Source organism: Uranotaenia lowii, chromosome 3 (genome assembly GCF_029784155.1).
Source record: "Uranotaenia lowii strain MFRU-FL chromosome 3, ASM2978415v1, whole genome shotgun sequence".
Classification (NCBI taxonomy): Eukaryota; Metazoa; Arthropoda; class Insecta; order Diptera; family Culicidae; genus Uranotaenia; species Uranotaenia lowii.
This window is the reverse complement of record NC_073693.1, coordinates 253,010,080-253,031,075: the sequence shown is the minus strand read 5'-3', so window position 1 is coordinate 253,031,075 and position 20,996 is coordinate 253,010,080. Positions and strand designations below refer to the sequence as shown.

The window sequence follows — 20,996 nt, the reverse complement described above, 5'->3', positions numbered from 1 at the left end:
CAACTTGGAATATGTCATGAACAGTTTATTTCGACTTGATCATTGCATAACAACGCAATTATTGCCAAAAGGTTAAACCCCTTTCGGGGGCTCTTATACAATCTTTGATATCTGAAATCGATAGCCCTTCTCTAAAAACTCCTGTGTGCCAATTTTCAAAGCAATCCATTGCATAGTAACGTGAATATTGCTAAAAAAAAGTTAATAAAATTTTAATATTGGCGACCCTTTTCGACGACCGCTGGCAAAACATTTGACATCTGAAATTGATTGCCCGTCACCGAAAACTACCGTGTGCAAATTTCCCAATCCGATGTCAAATAACGACAAAATTGCAAAAATATTGAAAGGTTTATATGAACGACCCCCTTTGCCGGCCCCGTACACCGAATTTATTACCTGGAATCCATTGCTCGTCCCTCAAAACTCTCGTGTACCAATTTTCATCTGAATCCGATGTATAATAACGACAATATCGCATTAATAGTGAATAGTTAATATGGACGACCCCTTTGGCCGACCCCTGATTTTAGTTTGGATAAGTGAAATCAGTTGTTTGTCCCTAATAACTCCTGTGTGCAAATTTTCACCCCAATCCGATGTATAAAACGTCAATATCACTAAGATACTGAAAATTTAATATGGACGACCCCTTTTGCCGGCCCCTTACTCTGAATTTGATACCTAAAATCGATTGCACGTCACTCAAAACTATCGTGTACCAATTTCCATCTGAATACGATGTATAATAACGTCAATATCGCAAAAACAGCGAACAGTTAATATGGACGACCCCTTTGGCTGACCCCTTATACAAAATTTGACACCTGAAATCGATTGCTCGTTTTTCAAAAATATTCATGTGCAAATTTTCAACACGATCCGACGAAAATTAACGTCAATATCGCGAAAACAATATTTGTCTTCTATGGACGACCCCCTTCAGAAGGGGTCATCCGAAAATCTAAAAACATTTTTCATCTTTCCTGGCCCAAATGAGCATCCATGCCAAATTTCAGCTCTCTAGCCCTTAAGACGGCTGAGTCTATAGAGGACAAACAAACAAACAAACAAACAAACATACAGAAATTGCTTTTTATATATATAGATTAAAATTATCATTTAATGATAACAAAACGATGATGCCTTAGTTTCTCACATCGTGAGAGAGCTTTGTGAAGTTTTTGAATCTCATAGAAAATTCGAAACATTGATATGTACTTTTACATTGTTGATGCCGTAAAAAACTTTACACAATGTGACAGATTGACTTAGTGATATTACCTACAAACTTTATATGGAACTTATTATCATACATCAACACTGTTGGTGTATGAATATTTGTTGGACAATCATGTAATTTTTAAAAATAAATATTCTTAAAATTCCGTAACCAGTCTGGGCTAAAAAGCATCGACATGCAAATCAATGATTCACAGTTTAAATCTTGTTTCCATATGCTAGGATATGATGTAGAATTTTTGTAGTATTATTTATCTCTAAATGTATCAGCACCCTTATGCTTTCTTTAAAAAAAAAATCTTCGAAAAAAAAATCTAAAATAACTGCAGATCGTACTTTATGTGTGACGACATCACAAATATGTCAAAAACTTTTCAAACTTTTTTGTTTGATTTTTCATTAAGAACAAAGATTTTTGCATACCCTTTTTCTTAGTGGGGTGAAAATCGCATGTTTTGTAATTTAAAAAATAACTGGTGGAACCAATTATTTTTCTGACTACGTTAATTTGATGTCCCATCTTAAAACTTTCGATGTACAAACGGTAGGATTATCAGTGGACATTAGATTTTTAGAAGCCATTGATGTTGAAAAGTGTTGCATGATGCCCCAAAAGATGTTATACAACGTATTTTATTGAGATTGTTTTTAATTTTTCCTTTCGATTCTGTTCTCGTTAAGAAGCTCTCTGTAACTTGATGGTTTCCTTCTCTGTCGCGAATGGTGCGTTCCTTACAACCTGGCGAAAATATTTTTCAACATTTTTAGCTTTGAGATATACTGAAGTAAAAAAAAATCATGTTTTATTAGCTCAAAACTGTTTATTTTAACAGATCGTTGAAAATTATGTTAAAACACAATTCTATCAATCAAATTTATTTCAAATACATTCTATGACTTTGATATAGTTTGGAAAACTTCGACTATGTCCATAATTAGGAACACATTGAAAATAGGGTTCCTAATTGTGGACATATGCTTTTTTTAGTTTTTACACGAAAAAAACATGGTTCTAACATACTTATTACCTAAATCATAATAAAAAACAATCCACAGAAAAATTTCAAAAAAATCGGTTGACAAATTCAGCTTTTTATCTTCTATTTCTAAACAGGTGTTTTTTAAGAAATTTGCTAACAATTCCATTCAAATTGGACATATTTTGAAAATTTTACGAAAAATTCTGTGAGTTAGAAAACTAATTTGTTTGTAAAATAAAAGTTCACATGATCCTTTACATTATCATTTTTTTTTTGATAATTGTGATAAGTGAAAAATAACGTCAAAAACAGACAAAATCGAACAGTATGTTAACATTAGATGCACATGCCACATTAGGAACACTTACCCTACATCAGTATTGAAAAACAGCATAATTTTACAGCCAAACATCTTCCAAAGTTGTTCTGTACACTAAGGTTTTTTTTTACGACGATTGATATTGTTCAGTTTTTTCTTTCATGACTTCTATTTTCCCTGGTTTTGCCATAAACGCGTTAAATTTTCACGTTTCTCGCTTATTAACTAGTTATTTGTGAGAAAATATATCTAAAATATAAGTCCCACATGTAAATATGCTGATTTGATACCGTGTGTAAAACAATATATGCTTCCTATTTTTTTTATAAAATTTGAAAACTGAACAAAACTTCCATCATTGTATATTTTGGACAATTGAGTCTAAAAAAGTGATATACAATATAAGTCAGTATTAAGAAAATTTAAGATTTTTAATCATTTGGAAGCAAGTAAAACAATATTTTCTTCATACCAAAATTATTAATATTGCATTGATTGAACGTTCTTCAAGATCAGTTAACTGAGTCAGAGTCTTTCTGTAATGCTAAGAGCACTAGAGTTATTCAGAACTGTCTTATACAAAATATGAAAAATGTTGCTTATTTTCAGAAGAAAAAAAAGTTTTTGAAAACTTTTCTGTGTTGAGCCAATGAATTCAAATTAAGGCTTCCATTTTTTTTCTAGTGTAAGCTAGCGAACTTTGTAAAAGTTTTCCAAGAAAAAAGGGGACATTTTGAGGAAAACGCAGGACAGCGGGACATTCAACAAAAAGCGGGACATGTCCCACTTTTGCTGGTAAGGCAATATCTAGGCGTGACCTCGTGGCAGCGTGTTTGGTTATAATTTCGAAGGGTCGCGGTTCAAATATGGTATCAGGACTATTTTTTTTCATTAGGTTGTTTGATTGCTTGGGTTAGTAAATATGTTACAGAAATGGCGTGCGTACCGGCATGTGTCGAACAAAGTCAAAAACAAAAGCAATTAAGTCAGATAAGTTGAGGTGATGGGATTCCTGAAGATGGATTCCGAGAAACCAGTAGCACCACATGGGCTGGTGGTGACCGAGGTAAGAGAGGAGTTATTTTTTTTTTGTATGGAGATATGGGATACGGGAATAGAAATTAAAAACCCGTGAAATATTTAAATTTATGATTTTTTATTGCATTTCACTATATTTCGATGGACAAAAAAAGAGTTTACTCTCCAAAACTGAGTCACCTTATTGCCATTTTTGAAATTTTCTCCCGTTATCATTCTAGTGGCGACCAACATTCGATTACCATCACAGATCACTTCGGCTTCGAGTGCTTCCATCGCAATCATCTTGATCAGCTGGTAGTAAACTCCCTCAACGAACAGATGCAATATCTCTACAACCAGCGTACCTTCAGCTACGAAATGATCGAACAGGTATGTGGATCATCTGTTCTAAGATAACATTATTTCCATTCGTCTATCATTTTTTTTTTCAGGAAGAAGAACAGATCCCAGTCGTTCAGTTACATTTCTACGACAACAAACTGGCGGTGGATCATCTGATGAACAAACCTAAGGGTATTTTGAGTTTCATCGATGATGCCAGTCGGGGTCGGCATGGACAAAATTATATCATCGATTCGGTGCATACGAACAACAGTCCCTTTATCAAGCGAGTCAGTGGAAACGAATTCTCGGTGGCTCATTACACCGGTAAAGTGACTTACGATGCTCGGGATATGGCGGATAAGAATCGTGACTTCATTCCTCCGGAAATGGTGGAGACTTTACGTAACTCGACTGAGCCGGTTGTGAAGATTATGTTCTCGAATCAACTTTCAAGAACGGGAAACCTTACGATGGCTGCTGAAGAAGCACTTGGAGTTCAATCGACCAAACCGTCGAAGAAGAAGCGATGGGGAGCAGCATTAGTGGCAGAAAAAACTAAGGCCAAGAAAATGAACACGCTATCTAGGGGTCAGTATTCACAGGTCCATAAGATGCGAACGATTGCTAATGTCTTCAGGGCCACTAGCTTGGAGTTGATTCGAAGTTTGGCTGTTGGACCCAATAGCGGAGGAACACACTTCGTTCGCTGTATCAGATCAGATTTGGAGTATCAAGCTTGTGGACTGTCGAAAGAAATGATTCGTCAGCAGGTACGTGCTATGGCTATATTGGATACGGCAAAGGCTAGGCAGAAGGGATACTCTCATCGAATTCCATTCCAAGAGTTTCTTCGACGTTATCAGTTCTTGGCTTTCGACTTCGACGAAGCTGTTGAACTGACCAGGGATAACTGTCGGTTACTGTTGATCCGCTTGAAACTTGAAGGTTGGGTTATCGGAAAAACGAAGGTGTTTTTGAAGTACTACAACGTCGAGTATCTCTCGCATTTGTATGAGACCCAGGTGAAGAAGATCATCAAGGTGCAAGCCATGATGCGTGCTTTCCTAGCGAAACGATCGATAGCTTCGAAGTTGAAAAATCTTCACCGGGAATCAGGTTAGTTCATCTGAAAAAGTTATTTTATCAGTATCGCAAAATGTACATTTTTGGGTTTTTGTTTAGTTCGCAAGCGCCAGGTGGTTGAAAATCCGGAAGTCGCGGCCACCAAGATTCAAACGGCATTCCGAGGACACATGGCCCGCAAGAAGTACCGTCCATTGATCAACGACCGCACCGGAAAGCTGGACCCCGATACGGCCGACTTTCTGATGCCATTCGCTTTTCGTTGGAGGAAGAAGTCCATCTACCAAATACTGCTCCAATACCGTGCTGCAAGATATCAAGATTTGGTCAACTTCTCCCAACAGGTTTGTATTTCCAATTTAGGGAGCTTCGTAGATGATGATTATTTGACTATTTTTTCGACAGGTCCACATTTATAACCAACGAATTGTTGCAGGAGCTACCACTTGTAGCAACTGTGTAATACTGGACAAGGTTGATCCGACACAGCGTAGTAAGTCCTTGCTGGGACCAACACGTCCCTCGGTTTGGAAGCTTCCATTCCGTTGGGACGAGGTTCCATTCTTCGATACAACCTACATGTGCGACCCATCGGCCGTGACTTATCTGTACACCGGGAACGACTCGGATACGGAAGACTGGGACGCACCACTTAGACGAAGGAAAAACTTGTCCTCCGATATCACCCGGTCGGCACAACGTGGCTATCCGAATGATTCGGCTGATCATAGTCTGGCTAATGAACCGTTTCACCGAGATCCAAGCTTACCGATAAAGAAGTAAGTTCATGGCATCTAGTAATGAACTGTTGTTTAATTCATCGGTTTATTCAGGTTATCACCCAGACACAACTTGGAGTATCCAGTACGAAAATCACCTGTTCATTCACCAGTCAAGATGTCTCCGGTATACTCCCCGATGCCTTACGCCCGGCAGAGCGTCGACGACATTCGCAATCGATTCAACTCGTGCAGTACCGATGATATTATGCCAAAATCAGCTGTCTACAAGAAACGTCAAGCTCCGAAAGCCCCAAACGATAAAGAACTGTCACCGCCTTTGATAGAGAATAAAGTCTACAAGAAACGTCCAGCTCCCCAACCAAGCAAGTCGCAAGACTTCGACACCGGGTACGGATTCGAACGTAGTCTAACTCCAACGAAGATAAACCCCATCAAGGAAATGCAACTGATTGGTAAAAAGAGCTTAGATGAGGTAAGCTGTAAATCATACAAGTTGTCACAAGTTTCTTAAATTTCATTCTAACATTACAGAACGATAACTCCGATGACGAACCACCGTTCAACTTCCAAGGAATGCTACGGAAAACAAACTACAAGCGAGCTTCGATGAAACGCATCGGCAACGATGGAAAGATGACGTACTCGAACATAGACTTTGAAGATACAACGAACAACAACAATAACTACAACTCGTACGGGGACAACTTCAATCGATCGGAACCAAACATCGTGTACCAAAGTCGGCTCAACGAAAATCGTCCACGATCCTGTCAGGGACTGGAAAACAACAACGGAACGTCTACGCCGGCCAGGAAACTTTCACACGACAACATCATGTTCAACGAAGCTCGGGCAGGACCATCGCGTAGCCGTTCCCCAACGCCCTACGACGACAACCGAAACAAATACGTCCAAGAGGAAATAGTTCCCGGTATTTTCGTCGAAGGCTACGTTGAAGACTTGTAGACTGACTCCGGTGCGGGTTGGTGCAAAATGTTCTTGTTATATTTGTTGATTTGAAAAATTTGTCGCAAGATTAAAGCTCCTTACGTGTTTCAATTCGTTGAAGTTGTTGATTTTTGGAAAAGAAACTTTTTACTACATTATGTCACATACACTTATATTTACTACCTAAGCCAAAGTGACAAAAATATCAAAAGAATGAAAAAGGAAATTGACAAAATTTGAACAAAACAAAAATGACGAAAATAACAAATATGACATAAATGACAAGAACGACAAAAATGAAAAAATAACAAAAATCCAAAAATTACAAAACTTAAAAAAATGACAAAAATGACAAAAAACACAAAAATGGCGAAAATGACAAAAATGACAAAAATGACAAAATTGACAAAAATGACAAAAATGACAAAAATGACAGAACTGACAAAACTGACAAAACTAACAAAAATGACAAAAATGACAAAAATGACAAAAATGACAAAAATGACAAAAATGACAAAAATGACAAAAATGACGAAAATGACGAAAATGACAAAATAGACAAAAATGACAAAAATGACAAAAATGACAAAAATGACAAAAATGACAAAAATGACAAAAATGACAAAAATGACAAAAATGACAAAAATGACAAAAATGACAAAAATGACAAAAATGACAAAAATGACAAAAATGACAAAAATGACAAAAATGACAAAAATGACAAAAATGACAAAAATGACAAAAATGACAAAAATGACAAAAATGACAAAAATGACAAAAATGACAAAAATGACAAAAAATTACAAAAATGACAAAAATGACAAAAATGACAAAAATGACAAAAATGACAAAAATGACAAAATTGACAAAAATGACAAAAATGACAAAAATGACAAATTGACAAAAATGACAAAAATCACAAAAATCACAAAAATCACAAAAATGACAAAAATGACAAAAAAGACCAAAATGACAAAAATGACAAAAAAGACAAAAATGACAAATATGACAAATATGACAAAAATGACAAAAAAGAACAAAAATGACAAAAATCACAAAAAAGAACAAAATTGACAAAAATGACAAAAATGACAAAAATGACAAAAATGACAAAAATGACAAAAATGACAAAAATGACAAAAATGACAAAAATGACAAAAATGACAAAAATGACAAAAATGACAAAAATGACAAAAATGACAAAAATGAAAAAAATGACAAAACTGACAAAATGACAAAAATGACAAAAATGACAAAAATGACAAAAATGACAAAAATGACAAAAATGACAAAAATGACAAAAATGACAAAAATGACAAAAATGACAAAAATGACAAAAATGACAAAAATGACAAAAATGACAAAAATGACAAAAATGACAAAAATGACAAAAATGACAAAAATGACAAAAATGACAAAAATGACAAAAATGACAAAAATGACAAAAATGACAAAAATGACAAAAATGACAAAAATGACAAAAATGACAAAAATGACAAAAATGACAAAAATGACAAAAATGACAAAAATGACAAAAATGACAAAAATGACAAAAATGACAAAAATGACAAAAATGACAAAAATGACAAAAATGACAAAAATGACAAAAATGACAAAAATGACAAAAATGACAAAAATGACAAAAATGACAAAAATGACAAAAATGACAAAAATGACAAAAATGACAAAAATGACAAAAATGACGAAAATGACGAAAATGACAAAATAGACAAAAATGACAAAAATGACAAAAATGACAAAAATGACAAAAAAGACAAAAATGACAAAAATGACAAAAATGACAAAAATGACAAAAATGACAAAAATGACAAAAATGACAAAAATGACAAAAATGACAAAAATGACAAAAATGACAAAAATGACAAAAATGACAAAAATTACAAAAATGACAAAAATGACAAAAATGACAAAAATGACAAAAATGACAAAAATGACAAAAATGACAAAAATGACAAAAATGACAAAAATGACAAAAATGACAAAAATGACAAAAATGACAAAAATGACAAAAATGACAAAAATGACAAAAATGACAAAAATGACAAAAAATGACAAAAAATGACAAAAAATGACAAAAATGACAAAAATGACAAAAATGACAAAAATGACAAAAATGACAAAAATGACAAAAATGACAAAAATGACAAAAATGAAAAAAATGACAAAAATGACAAAAATGACAAAAATGACAAAAATTATCAAAATGACAAAAATGATCGAAATGACAAAAATGATAAAAGTAGAAAAAATAAAAAAAAATGACAAAAATGACAAAAGTTGAAAAAATTTAAAAAAAATATCAAAAATGACAAAAATGACAAAAATGACAAAAATGACAAAAATGACAAAAATGACCAAAATGACAAAAATGACAAAAATGACAAAAATGACAAAAATGACAAAAATGACAAAAATGTCAAAAATGAAAAAAATGACAAAAATGATTGAAATGACAAAAATGACAAAAAATGACAAAAATAACAGAAATTACAAAAATGAGAGAAGATGAAATTTAAAGGATGAACAGAATAAAATAAAGATAATTTATGGGCGCTCTGTGTATGTTTGAAAGAAGAAAAAAAAAATCAAATCTCCGTACCCATTACAAGAAAGAAACAATCACCGGTAAAGCGCCATTTTGCTTGTTCTGATCTTCTGATTGGCCATGCACAAGACGAGTCGAGTAACTCGACTCGACTGCAGCCACTGTCGAGTCGAATGAAGTGTCGTATTACGGTAGTCGAGTGAAACAGCTGAGTCACGAACCTTCAAGCAGTCGACTCAGTCGAGCTACTCGACTGAAATTCGACTCGACTCGCCTACTGTAATACCAAAATTAATCACTCGAGTAAAATGACTCGTGACTCGTCTTCTGTAATAGGGCCCTAAATCTAATCCAGGTAGCACACATGGTAAAGTGCTGCAACTGGCAAGATTAGATGAAAATGTTGTTTTGAGATTAATGCTCGCTGGGACTTTTTCTGAATGTTTGTACTTAGTGGAGAAGCGTCAAATCCAAAGCTCGAGTTTCTATACCAATTCTGACACAACCAATCATGTCATCTTTGGAGTAGTGCACGTTTTATCACATTTTAGGCATCGAGTTAGCACCAACCGACTGCGAGAGTCTGCAGCCTCTTCTTTTGGAAAGCACTTCTCATAGAGTTTCCTATACTGTTTCTGATTTTTTTCAGGTTGTATTGGCTTGGTAAACAACACGGAGAGGATGAAAAAACAGGGAAGGGCGTTATGCTAAATAGTTTGAAAGTTTTTCAGTAATTTTCCCAGTTCCTAAGAAATAAGATGAAGCAGCTGGATAACCAAATATTTTAAAGACAGTAGATCTGATAGCTTTCAGATTGCTTCGGATTTGGAAAATAATGAAAAATAGTTAGATTAGAAAGGCTGTTGCCAAGATTTTTTGAGAGTAGAATTTAATTAAATATTTGAAATTTTCGGACTAAGCAGAAGAAATAACAAACATTCATTTTTTTTCTTTGGTGTATTTAATTTTATTGCAACATTTTGTGGTTGTTTTGTGATATACATAATAGCGAAAATTCCATGGGGCTCGCATGTAACATTTTAAATCTATGAATTCCTAGTCTGATACAATTATCATGTGTGCTAGTTTTTTTTTTGGGTTTTTGGTAAGTGTAACACCATGATGTCAGCAGTGCAATATGGACAGTTTGATTCTTCATCAATATTAATTATAGAATCACGTTGAGACAAATTCATTGGAGCAAAAGTGAATTTGGACAGCAACCGTTTCCCTTACGATCGAAGTTTGTAGCTTCTCTTCTAATTAACTTAAATTTATTAACATTTTGTGTTTTTTTTTCTGTAATTTGCAAACTTAACCCTAGATTAACCTAGATTTTTATTAAACCGAATGAGAGATTTCCTGTTCACTGGGTGCTGAATGCGATTGGCATGGAAGAGCTGTCAGATTTTTGGCCTTGCTTTTGTAGATAGATTTCTCGGTTCGCTTCCTGGATGGCTTCCCACAGTTTGGCCTCGGACATGATTTGCCGCATCAGATCTTCGACCGCGGGTTCCGTATTCAGATCGATCAGATTTGACAGGGAATCTTCATTGGGGTCGAAACCTTCCGTTATCTTGGGCCGGTTCTGATCCGAGGTAATGGCATGCCGATGCATCATGGCGACTGGGGTCACGGCAACGGAAGATCGTTTCTTCCCACATCCGGTAAACGCGTTGCAGAATGGACGCTTTGCGGGCGGCGGGTCGTTGTTGTACTGCTTGTAGGCACGTGGTTCCTGATACGGAAAGATCAATAATTATTCATCAAAAACATACTGTTAATCAAGCTCCTGAACTCACCCTATCCAAAACACCGCAATTAATCACGTGAACCAGGCAAAGCATCGCTAAAATCAGGATGAATAGCGCGGAAGTTGTGGTAGGACTCATGGCGTTAAAAGCTGACGTAGGCGAGCGGATGAGAGGAAGATGTCAGTCTGCAATCAGAAACTGTAAAAGACAACCACAACGTTAAGATAAACAATAATCCATCAATTGCATACGCATAGCCAGTGTGCATCGGGATACCCCGTAAGGCCTTGACCTAATACGCAGAAGGGAGGGCGAAAAAAGGCTTCAGCTAGTGTTTGAAGAGGAAACGCCTGGAAGACATTTAGGTTTTCCAGGCGTTTCCTGGAGTGGGAGATAACGAGAACTTACGTAAAAATGACAACAGCAAAAATATGTCAACCATCTATCTACAAAACCATTCCATTATCAAAACGCCTTTCCCTGCTTTCTCTAGAAAAAAAACCCGGAGCCAACGTGTACGAAAATGATTTGCGGTGATAGTTCAGTTTTTCCGGGCACAGCGGGAGTGTTTAAGCTTTGATCGAACAGAACGAGTCGAGAAAAAAAAAACTTTTCGATTTCGTCCCCCGGTGAGGCAGTTGAAGTGAATTGCCATGTTTTACAATGGGGAACCCATTTGAATTTGACAAACCGAAGAATAAATGGTGCCAACATACGTTTAGTGGTCATCGAATTAAGAGCACTGGGATAGGAAAAATAAGTAAAAAGCCGCGTGTAAAAAAAACATTTTTGAATCTCTGAAAGAAACGGCTATTTTTTTTGAATTTTTAATGTCTGACATTAAAGTACATACCTACATCAAATATGAAAAATATGAAAAAAAAAAAAGCAATAATTTGAAAGAAAATTTTATACAAATCAGCGAAATGTAATGATTCGTTAGATTTTCTTGTTCGTCACCTGTTTTTGCATATTAAAATGCGTGTAATGTTTTCTGTATAAATAATCTCTTGTTCATTTATATTATAAATTCAAGCACCTCATAAGCAAGGTTGGTTAAACCACATAAAAATCTTAAGTTGCACAAATGATGATGATATTTTTTTAAGCCTTTTTTTAAGTTGCACAAAATTTTGAGCAAATTTTCATCACAAGATCTGTGTAACAAAACACAGATTTTTCAAATTTTTACAGATTTCACAGATTCTAAAAAAAAATCACCCACTTTCAAAATACAAAATTTATATGTCACTTTTGGTTTTTTTTATTTCATACTTAAGTCCAACATTGAAAGATATGACATGGGTCACGCAAATTGGTTCCTAATATTTTTTTTAATGACTCAATTTAGGAATGGTTTACATGACTTTTCAATGCATTCATACAAAAAGCATCACTGAAAACCATCAAAAACATAGATTTTAATTTTGCAACGATGCTCATAAGAGGAGTCCTCCAGGAGTATTTGATGAAAAATGAGTGGCAGTAAGTTTTCATTTAAGTGTTTTTTTTTATTTATCAAAGTCAACATCAAACAATTTTAGAAGATTTAAATACAATATGACTACGATGAAAAATCAGGATTTCTTGTGATTTTTTTCAATCTTACTCTTCCATCTCACTTTTTTCGAATAATGACTAAACTTTGCTCAAACTTGCCCGGATGTTGACCTAGTTTTTTGATTTTCCACGGAATTTTCTACGTTTTTACAAAAATAAATGCCAAGAATTGCCGGGCCTAGATATTTATATAGAGGAAATTCTCTTGTCAAAACGTTTGAAATAGGGGAAAATAGGGTAACCTGATTCCATTTTCTTGTTTTCATCATTAGAGTGTCCTACCCGGGATTACTGGACCGGGAATTCAAAAAAAACATCGGGAATGACTGAATCCCGGGAACTGCTTAAAAACCCCGGGAATTTCCGAAGCCAATAAAAAGTGCTGATTTAGTAAAAATTCACACGATCTTAATTGGAAAAATGGATTAGTTTGAGCAAGTATATTGATAGTTCTACCTTGATATATGGCGTAGAATTTAACTTTTTTTTTCTATAAACTGGATAATACATTAAATTTGATAAAAAATGTGTTTTCGTTCGAAAAAATAGTGTAAAAAGGAAAAACGCGAAAATGTATAAAATCAAACAATTCCAATAAGGAAACACTAAGAAAAGTATCTGAATGATCCATATTACAAAGCTTATCATTTTGAACTTTTTTTCGCAAACTGTAGGCGGTAGCAAAATCATCGGCAAAGAAATAACATATTTTAAGATTGGGTTTGTATGCAGTAGAGTGTAAAAATCACTTTCATTTTTTCCTGGAATCCCGAGAATTCCCGGGAAAAGAGTCGTCCGATTCCCAGAACGTTAAATTAAAAAAAAAATAAAATCTCATCGCCAGTTTCTGTCAGAAACTACTATGCTCTACAAATTAGAACAGTACGTAATCTCTTAGATGAATTGAAACCCGTTTCGTATAGCGAAAAAAATACTGTTTTGTTTTAAGTTAAAGGTTACTTGATTCCTTTTTCACGGAGACTTGGTGTTTTCTTCAGGGGACATTAACTTTGGTCAAAAATCAAGTAAAATCGATAAAAAGGTTCCAAATACTATTTTTTTGGTCGCATTGCTTTTCATGTCATATTAAATAATTCTTAGAAATAGAAGATTTGCCTAACAGTCCATAGCAAAATGGAAAATATTTAATTTAAAAAAAAAACTATTTTTAGGTCTTTCTTGACAGGTAATTATTGAATGAATATCTATAACATCGTGCTGAGCGATAAATTTTGATATCCAACAGAATAGATGTATCGCTCTATAATAATTGGGCACCTTTTTCTAAAAGTTTTTATCAAAAACATGCAAAAAACATTTGATCTTCCAGATTCCGACTACAAGATTAAGTCACCCCAGGGATCAAATGTCCTCACTCTCTCCTACATATTGACTGTTTTCCTTGAAAAATTTACGACTCCAAATAACAATATGAATTAAAACACTTTCAAAAAACTATCTTACTGTGCATTTGATATGCGTCACTGCTATGTACGTACATATATCAAAGGTGTTAATTTGGGAGATGTTCAGTGTCATGAATTTTACGAAACGTGGAATAGTTAAAAATATTAGTTTTTGATTTGATTAGTCGTCTACCTTTAAATTCAGAATTTTGATCTCAAATATTTTAGCGGAGTTTCAGTATTCAGCTAACGTTCTGAAGGTGAGTTCAAATTATGAATTCTTATACCGTCAAACGAGGTATCATGCCTTGTGCAACGGTATGCAACATCTTTATACCACAACACTTATTTAATTTTTTCTTTAATGCAATGTTATCGAGGTAGTATTTAATGCATACAAAATGATGATAACATAGTTTCTCACATCTTAAGGTAGGTTTTGGATTCTTCGGAAATATCAAGAATCGAACAATACAAATGTACAATTTAGAAAAATTTTCGATGCCGTAAAAAACTTTACCCAATAACGAAGGGTTGGCTTGAGGATATCACCTACAAACGTTATATTGGTTTTATTCCTCTATACCAACATTATTTGTGTAGAAATATATTTCGGACAATCGCCATTTTTTTTTTAAATATGTAAATGTTTGTTTAATTCAATTACCTGTCTGGGGAAAAATGCAAATCTAAATGAGACCTCATAAATCTCGTTTCCATATGCTGGAATATGATTGTTTTAAATTACACGTTTGTTAAAATCATATTTCATCCATCCAAACATTTTAACTCAACATTTCTGCTAGTAAAATTTTTATAGTATTTTTACCCCTGAATGTATGCAACACAACGTAACAGTATTATTGACGGAAAAAACTGCAAAATTTAAAGTGAACAAAACCTAAATTTACTGCAATTGGCGTTTTTACTCGTTATGGCCTTTAATGGCATCAAACATTTATCAAAACTTACAAATTTTCCTACGTTTTGATTAGATTTTTTTATTTAAAACCAAATTTGTTGCAAGCTACCCATTTTTCCGAGTATGGTGAAAATCGAATGTTTTTAGAAAATTAAAAATTACTGGAGAAACTAATAATTTTTCTGTTTATATCAAATTGATATCCTATCGACCTTAAAACTGTTTATGGATAAACCGTTGAAGTTGAAAAGTGTTGCATGTTGCCCCAGTTGTCGGTACCTGTGAGTGAATGAGGAAACGGAATTCTATATATTATTATGATTTATTAACAGTATCCAGGTTATAAATTTCAATTTATGATTGTAAGTTTGGATTTTGTATCTCTGTCCTTAGTCGTGGTCGTAATAACGGAATTAAACTATCAATATTCTGATGATAAATTAAAAATTTAACTACATAAATCACAATCGCAGATTTGATTATCAACCAAACCTGTAAGATTAATTTTTCGACCAAATTTCCGAACAGTCAAACCAAATCTTTTAAATAAAATTTGCAAATCATTTCTCAAATAAACAGTTTAAATTAATACATAGATCAATAGCTTCAGAACTATTCTACGAGATTTAGACATTTTTCCCAGAATTGTTCCTATGTTTCGAAAAACCACAGGCGTTGCATTAACAGAGTATTTTGTGTAGATTATTCAGATTGTGGGAGTATTGTATAATGAATATTTTGATTCGAAAAAATCTTATAACTTCATTGAATTTTTAATTTGGTTTGTTCAATTTTATCGAAGTACATGTCGTTTGTTCAAACCGTTATCCCGAGGCTTGTGCAATTTTAATACATTCAGACATTCAGATATTTTACATCTATTAATTTGAGCTTAAAATTGTCAAAAACATTAATGATCGAAGAAAAAAAATTCTAACAATAATCATCGTAATTGTTTGAAAAAACCGCATGAATTAAGAAACTCGAAACCTAAAATTTATCAACATGGAATCAAATATTAAGAATTTTGTTAAACTTGTTAAAACGAACACACACATATAGGATCTCAGTGAAACTTCATGTTTCTTTGAAGGTATCTAACTAAAGCGTACATCTTTCAAGCATAAGGAGTGTATTCGAAAAAAATGTAACTTTGTTTCGTGAATAACTTTTGATCGCATGGATGGAATTGGATGAGAGAAACTATTTAGCACAATTCTTCTTAGGATGTTCCGGAGATAATAAAGGAAGAAAAGTTTTTAAAAAATGATAATTAGTTTTTAATAAGGCTGGCAATTCGTGGAAGCTGTAAAGCGACACAATAAAAAGTCAAATATACAAGAAAAATGCCTCTAATCTCAATTTTTTCCTTCCATATTACTTCACAAAGATGATATATTTATTTTGATTGGATTTGAAATCGTGTGATTAGGAGAAAACTGTGGTGGAGTGATAATAAGTCAGCGATGTTGTTTTTTGCAGAAATTTGTCATAACTTCGATGAAATAGAAATTTTTAATTTTTTTTTTCTTTTTTTCCATAAAATAGAGAACATCGTACAAAAAATCCTTAATTTTGGAAAAGGGAAGGTTCCTAGTGTGAAGTATAGATGGCGCACGTGCCGCCCAAAAATAAAAATCGATGCACTTCTTCTGGGTGCTGTCTCAAAAACTACTCGACAGATCGTCAGAAAATTTTGCATATGTAAACATTACATTGCTAGGTAGTTTCACTGAAAATTTCTTCCGTTTTCTTCCATGCATTCAAAAGCTATCCACAAAACAAAGTGTTGCATTTTTTTTCGAAAACACTCCTTATAATGGCTAGCATCTTATTAATACTAACACCACCATCCCACAGAAAGAGTACGATGTATGCCGTGACCGAGACTCGATCTCTTGGCCTCAGGCTTAGAAGACTTAAACGCTATCCTCTGGGCTACGGTCGGCGGCATCAAATACATGAACTTACATGAACACGGACACATAAGCTTTGAAACGACTTTCCCGGAAGAATGGTTTTTACGCTTTGCGTTTTGGATGAAATGTTATCTTGTAAGGAAAAGTCTGCAGCCGTATCTCGAATGAATGAAAGAGAATTGTATTGGAATGACGTAACACGTAACGTTATTTAACAATTTCATTGTGTTTTCTAAAAAAAAAATTAAAAAAAATTCTTCATAAGACCGCATTATAATAAGTCATAAAAACAAAGTAATTATGGCATAACATAAATCTTAATAAGTTTTTTTTTATTTTTAAGAAAAGTTGACCTAAAAAAGCACATCAATATACACTTTTCATTTCTCATAGTCAAAAATTTAAAAAAAAATTGTCATAACTTTTTTAATTCAGATTTCAGCTAAGGTGCCTTACGAGAGGATTTACAGCAGTATGATCTATAAAAGAAAACAAATGACCATCACAATTGACACAAACTAACTGTGGTCTGAAATCTGAACTACATTGATGGACAAATGTATTCGACACATGCTAGCTCATCGCATATATTTCAATTTACAATAACTCTGAAAAGTTTGTGATAATTAGCATATTTTTAGATGTAAATTGACTATGGGAAATGTTCTCTACCTAAAGGCAAGAAATTTCCTATACTCAACTCATCTTTCATAAAAAGAAGGGAAAATGAAAATAAACGAAAATTTCAGCAGAACACTAAAAGTGTCGAATATTTATGTCTATCAGTGTACATTAGACCGCTGCTGGAAGCTTAGTATGAACATTTCAACTTCTTTAATTTTTACACCTCCCAAGAGCAAGTTCACTGGTGTTGGGAAAAGGTGGTAGAAATTTCGACACTTGACAAATTTTGACATGCAAAAACATTTTCAAGATCTGTGGCCTTCTAGTTTTTTTACAACACGTGTTGTATTTTCGCATGCTGTGATGCAAAAATAGCAATATTTCTATCACATACGGCTGAAATGGGATCAGTGTTGTAAAAAAATACAACGCCCCAAGATCTTGAAAACATTTTTGCATGGTAAAATTTTCAAAATGTCAAAATTTCTACCACTTTTTCCCAACACCAGTGAATTTGCTCTAACTTGCTTTGATTGTATTTTCTGCTATAAATAGCAATAAAAATTTAGGTTGCAGTCCATCCAGTCCTGAATTAGCACAACCAGTTTGAATTTTGTATGGAAATTTGTATGGGAAACAATTTTTTCAATTAAAAAATTGCCAGAGATGTTCTGAAAGTTTCAAAAAATATAGCTTTGGATGAAAAATATTGCTTGATTCTTGCAGTAGATTTCATAGGAACAAAGCACAAACCTAACTTTTACCCCAGAAAAGATATTCAATGTTATACAAAAAAAAATGCACAATAGTTTATTTGAATTTTAGCGTTTTTGACTGCTTATTTGAAAGCTGTAAAATCGTAGGATGAGATAAAAAATCTTAAAAAAAACTGCTTTGCATGACTACTGAACTATTGATTCATAAAACCTTTGCCAAAACATTTCATGAAATTATTAAAAGCTCTAGCAAGCAAAGTCTGCCAGTTTTAAATACTTTTCAATGGATTTAGATTTTTTTTATTTTAAAATGGTAATCACTTTTTTCATGACATGCTTAGCTGCTTGTCATTTCTTCTTCGATTCAAATTTCCATACAAATTTCTATACAAAATGGGAACGCGTTGCGCTAACTCAGGAATCAATCGAATCATCTAAAAAATTTTACTCAAAGCTTAGTTCTTTTAGGAATGGGACAGTTACGAATGCGTGTATCTCAAAAACCATTCGTTTGATCAAAATACTTTCTATAAAGGAAATGAAGCTGATGATTCAAACTAATACTTCGTCTAATCTGAATTTTAGGTAGCTGCATCATCCTCCTTCAATATTGCTACTTTCCGATCCAATACGTCTCTATTAAAAGAAACTGAGGGCAATTTAGTGGATACAACTGTTTAGAAATTAACGAAACTTGATTTTTTTAGCCCCTTCAAAGCATTTTCAATGGAATATCTGTTGGCAAAATCTGACAATATCGAAGTAAAACCATCGTGAGACTGAATTTAAAGTATAATCGATTAGTATAGATTGTTGGTTGCAAAGGGTACACACAAGATCACTCTTTTTAAGCTTAAAAAAACAGCGAAAACCTAAGTTTTGAAAAAAAAAATTCCAAAGGAGCGGAATCTTGGCAAATCATTATATTTTAAACAAAACAACCAGTAAACACATACTATAATATGCTGGATAGCTTGCACGAGCAGAAAAGTTATAGGATTCAAACGCTGAAATTTGATTGAAATAGGGTTTTTCAAAAGTTATGTCGTTTATCAAAAATCATCTGTCACATAGCCTCGGTACTGGCTATACAGCTTACGAGCTCTGGAGCTAGCAAAAATTTGATGTTGGAAGTTAGGTTTGAATGACTCATAACTAGGCAACACTTTCAGCTTATCGGAGATATTTTTTTGGATATTTCAGCGATCTACACTTAGTTTTTCGCTCAATCAATATTAAAAAATGCTAGTATAAGACTTGACTTCCCTTATGACCCATAACCGTAGTTGCCTAACATGTGTTTAACCTCAATGTTTGATTTGAACCTTGTGGACATTTTTGACAGTGTTTGCATACTTTTCCACCACTCACACACAGAAATTCTTTGAATAACCAACGGTTTTGTCAGCTATCGATTTAATAATGACGGATTTTGAAAGAAACTGTGCAAATTTATTTTATTCTTGTTCTCTTACATCGTAAATATCTCAAAAACGCGTGAATTCTAAATTTTGGAAAAAATTTGAATGTCCGATTACTAGTAAATGAACTATCAGAAAAATTTCACAGTTCACAGTTCACCCTAAAGTAAGAAAGTTCTAGTAAACTTCAAAGTTGAAAAATGTGAGATTAAAATTGTTTTTTTTACAGCTGGTTGTGCTTCCTTTGCTTCATTGGCATTCCAGTCAAAAGGTAGAAAATAACAGAAATTTTCAATTTGCCCAACGTTTCGGCCCTTGATTTTGGCCTTCTTAAAGAGATACTTTGTATTTTACTTCATGTGTTTACTGTGTGAGGAGAATTTCTACTGGCTTTAAACCCTTTACATTGTAATTTGTAGAATTTAGTTATATCAATTAAAACATATATCATAGTATTATTCAAAATATCCCTTGAAAAAGGCCAAGATCAAAGACGTAAATGACGGGCAAATTGTAATTTTTTTTTACAACTCATATTGCTGTAATCTTCTCTGAAGGCGTCTTTTCATTTGAGTTTTAAATGAATAAGTTATTCACAACGGTAAGGACTATAGAATATAGATCGAACGTCCACGGAAACATTAACGGTTCACGCTTTTGTTTTCAAGACATTTGACATTTAAATTAGGTACTTTTGAATACCCACTCACTTCTCCATTCAAACCCCATTCAACTAAAACCTACACCTATGAATAAATTTCGAACCCATTCACACAGAAGATAATAGATCAACCGGAACATTCTATTTCTGGGAAAATTCACACACTTCACCAGGATTCTTACCACGGAACGAAAAAATTGAAGCTTCTTTCTCGGCCACGCGCGAAAATACACACTGATCGAGCTAATGAACGAGTAAAACTGGAAATCCAACCCCCGTTCCGGTTGGCTTTTATATAGAAACAAGTAACGCTCGGGCTCTAGTTAGGGCCCGATGCGATGGAAATCTTTTGGGCGGGAAATAAGGACCTCCCGGGGTAAATTTTCCCCCGATGCCGGTGCTGAGGCAAAAGAAAAAAAAAAACAAGGAAACAACAACCATAATCGATTCCGAACCGAACAACCGATATGGATGCGATGGATCGCTTGAGTTCGGTTGCGCGTTACATAAACGCACATGATTTTTGCATAAACTTTCTGTAAATGTGTAAATCTGTGGCACGAGTTTAAGGAGGAAGCGACTAAGATGGGTCTTTTTGATGAGCGAGCAATGGGATCACTTAATCGGTTGGGAAATTGTTGCCATTGAATTTTGAGAAGTGCATCGCTGCCGCCATTCCATGCGTATGTTTGTGATGTGTGGCCCCAGAGCAAATGCAATGTGTGCATACGGATTCCGAAACATGCATGCTGCCACGAGACGCTGCT

General features: G+C 34.0%; 2 protein-coding genes across 3 annotated transcripts in view; one reads left to right on the top strand and one right to left on the bottom strand.

Annotated features, from left to right (window-relative positions):
• LOC129754653 (neither inactivation nor afterpotential protein C-like) overlaps positions 1-6,791 on the top strand; it is a 35,306-nt gene extending 28,515 nt beyond the window's left edge. For both annotated transcript variants that reach the window (XM_055750828.1, XM_055750829.1), the window contains 6 exons: positions 3,801-3,951; positions 4,014-5,022; positions 5,089-5,333; positions 5,395-5,768; positions 5,823-6,204; positions 6,264-6,791. In XM_055750828.1, coding sequence (XP_055606803.1) covers positions 3,801-3,951; positions 4,014-5,022; positions 5,089-5,333; positions 5,395-5,768; positions 5,823-6,204; positions 6,264-6,698 — 2,596 coding nt within the window. In that variant the 3' untranslated portion in view covers positions 6,699-6,791. The remainder of the gene's footprint in view (positions 1-3,800; positions 3,952-4,013; positions 5,023-5,088; positions 5,334-5,394; positions 5,769-5,822; positions 6,205-6,263) is intronic.
• Positions 6,792-10,345: 3,554 nt separating this feature from the next.
• LOC129755458 (cardioactive peptide) lies at positions 10,346-20,513 on the bottom strand. The gene is made up of 3 exons (XM_055751965.1): positions 20,412-20,513; positions 11,049-11,198; positions 10,346-10,984 (listed from the first exon to the last, which is right to left on the bottom strand). The coding sequence occupies exons 2-3, from the start codon at positions 11,136-11,138 to the stop codon at positions 10,613-10,615; spliced, it is 462 nt and encodes a 153-aa protein (XP_055607940.1). The 5' UTR covers positions 11,139-11,198; positions 20,412-20,513; the 3' UTR covers positions 10,346-10,612.
• Between the last annotated feature and the right edge of the window lie 483 nt (positions 20,514-20,996).

Excerpts from the sequence above, each read along its gene's own strand:
- LOC129755458 (XM_055751965.1), bottom strand. The coding sequence starts at position 11,138 with ATGAGTCCTACCACAACTTCCGCGCTATTCATCCTGATTTTAGCGATG. Across the intron at positions 10,985-11,048 it reads ATTGCGGTGTTTTGGATAGG|GAACCACGTGCCTACAAGCA; the intron begins GTGAGTTCAGGA and ends TTTCCGTATCAG.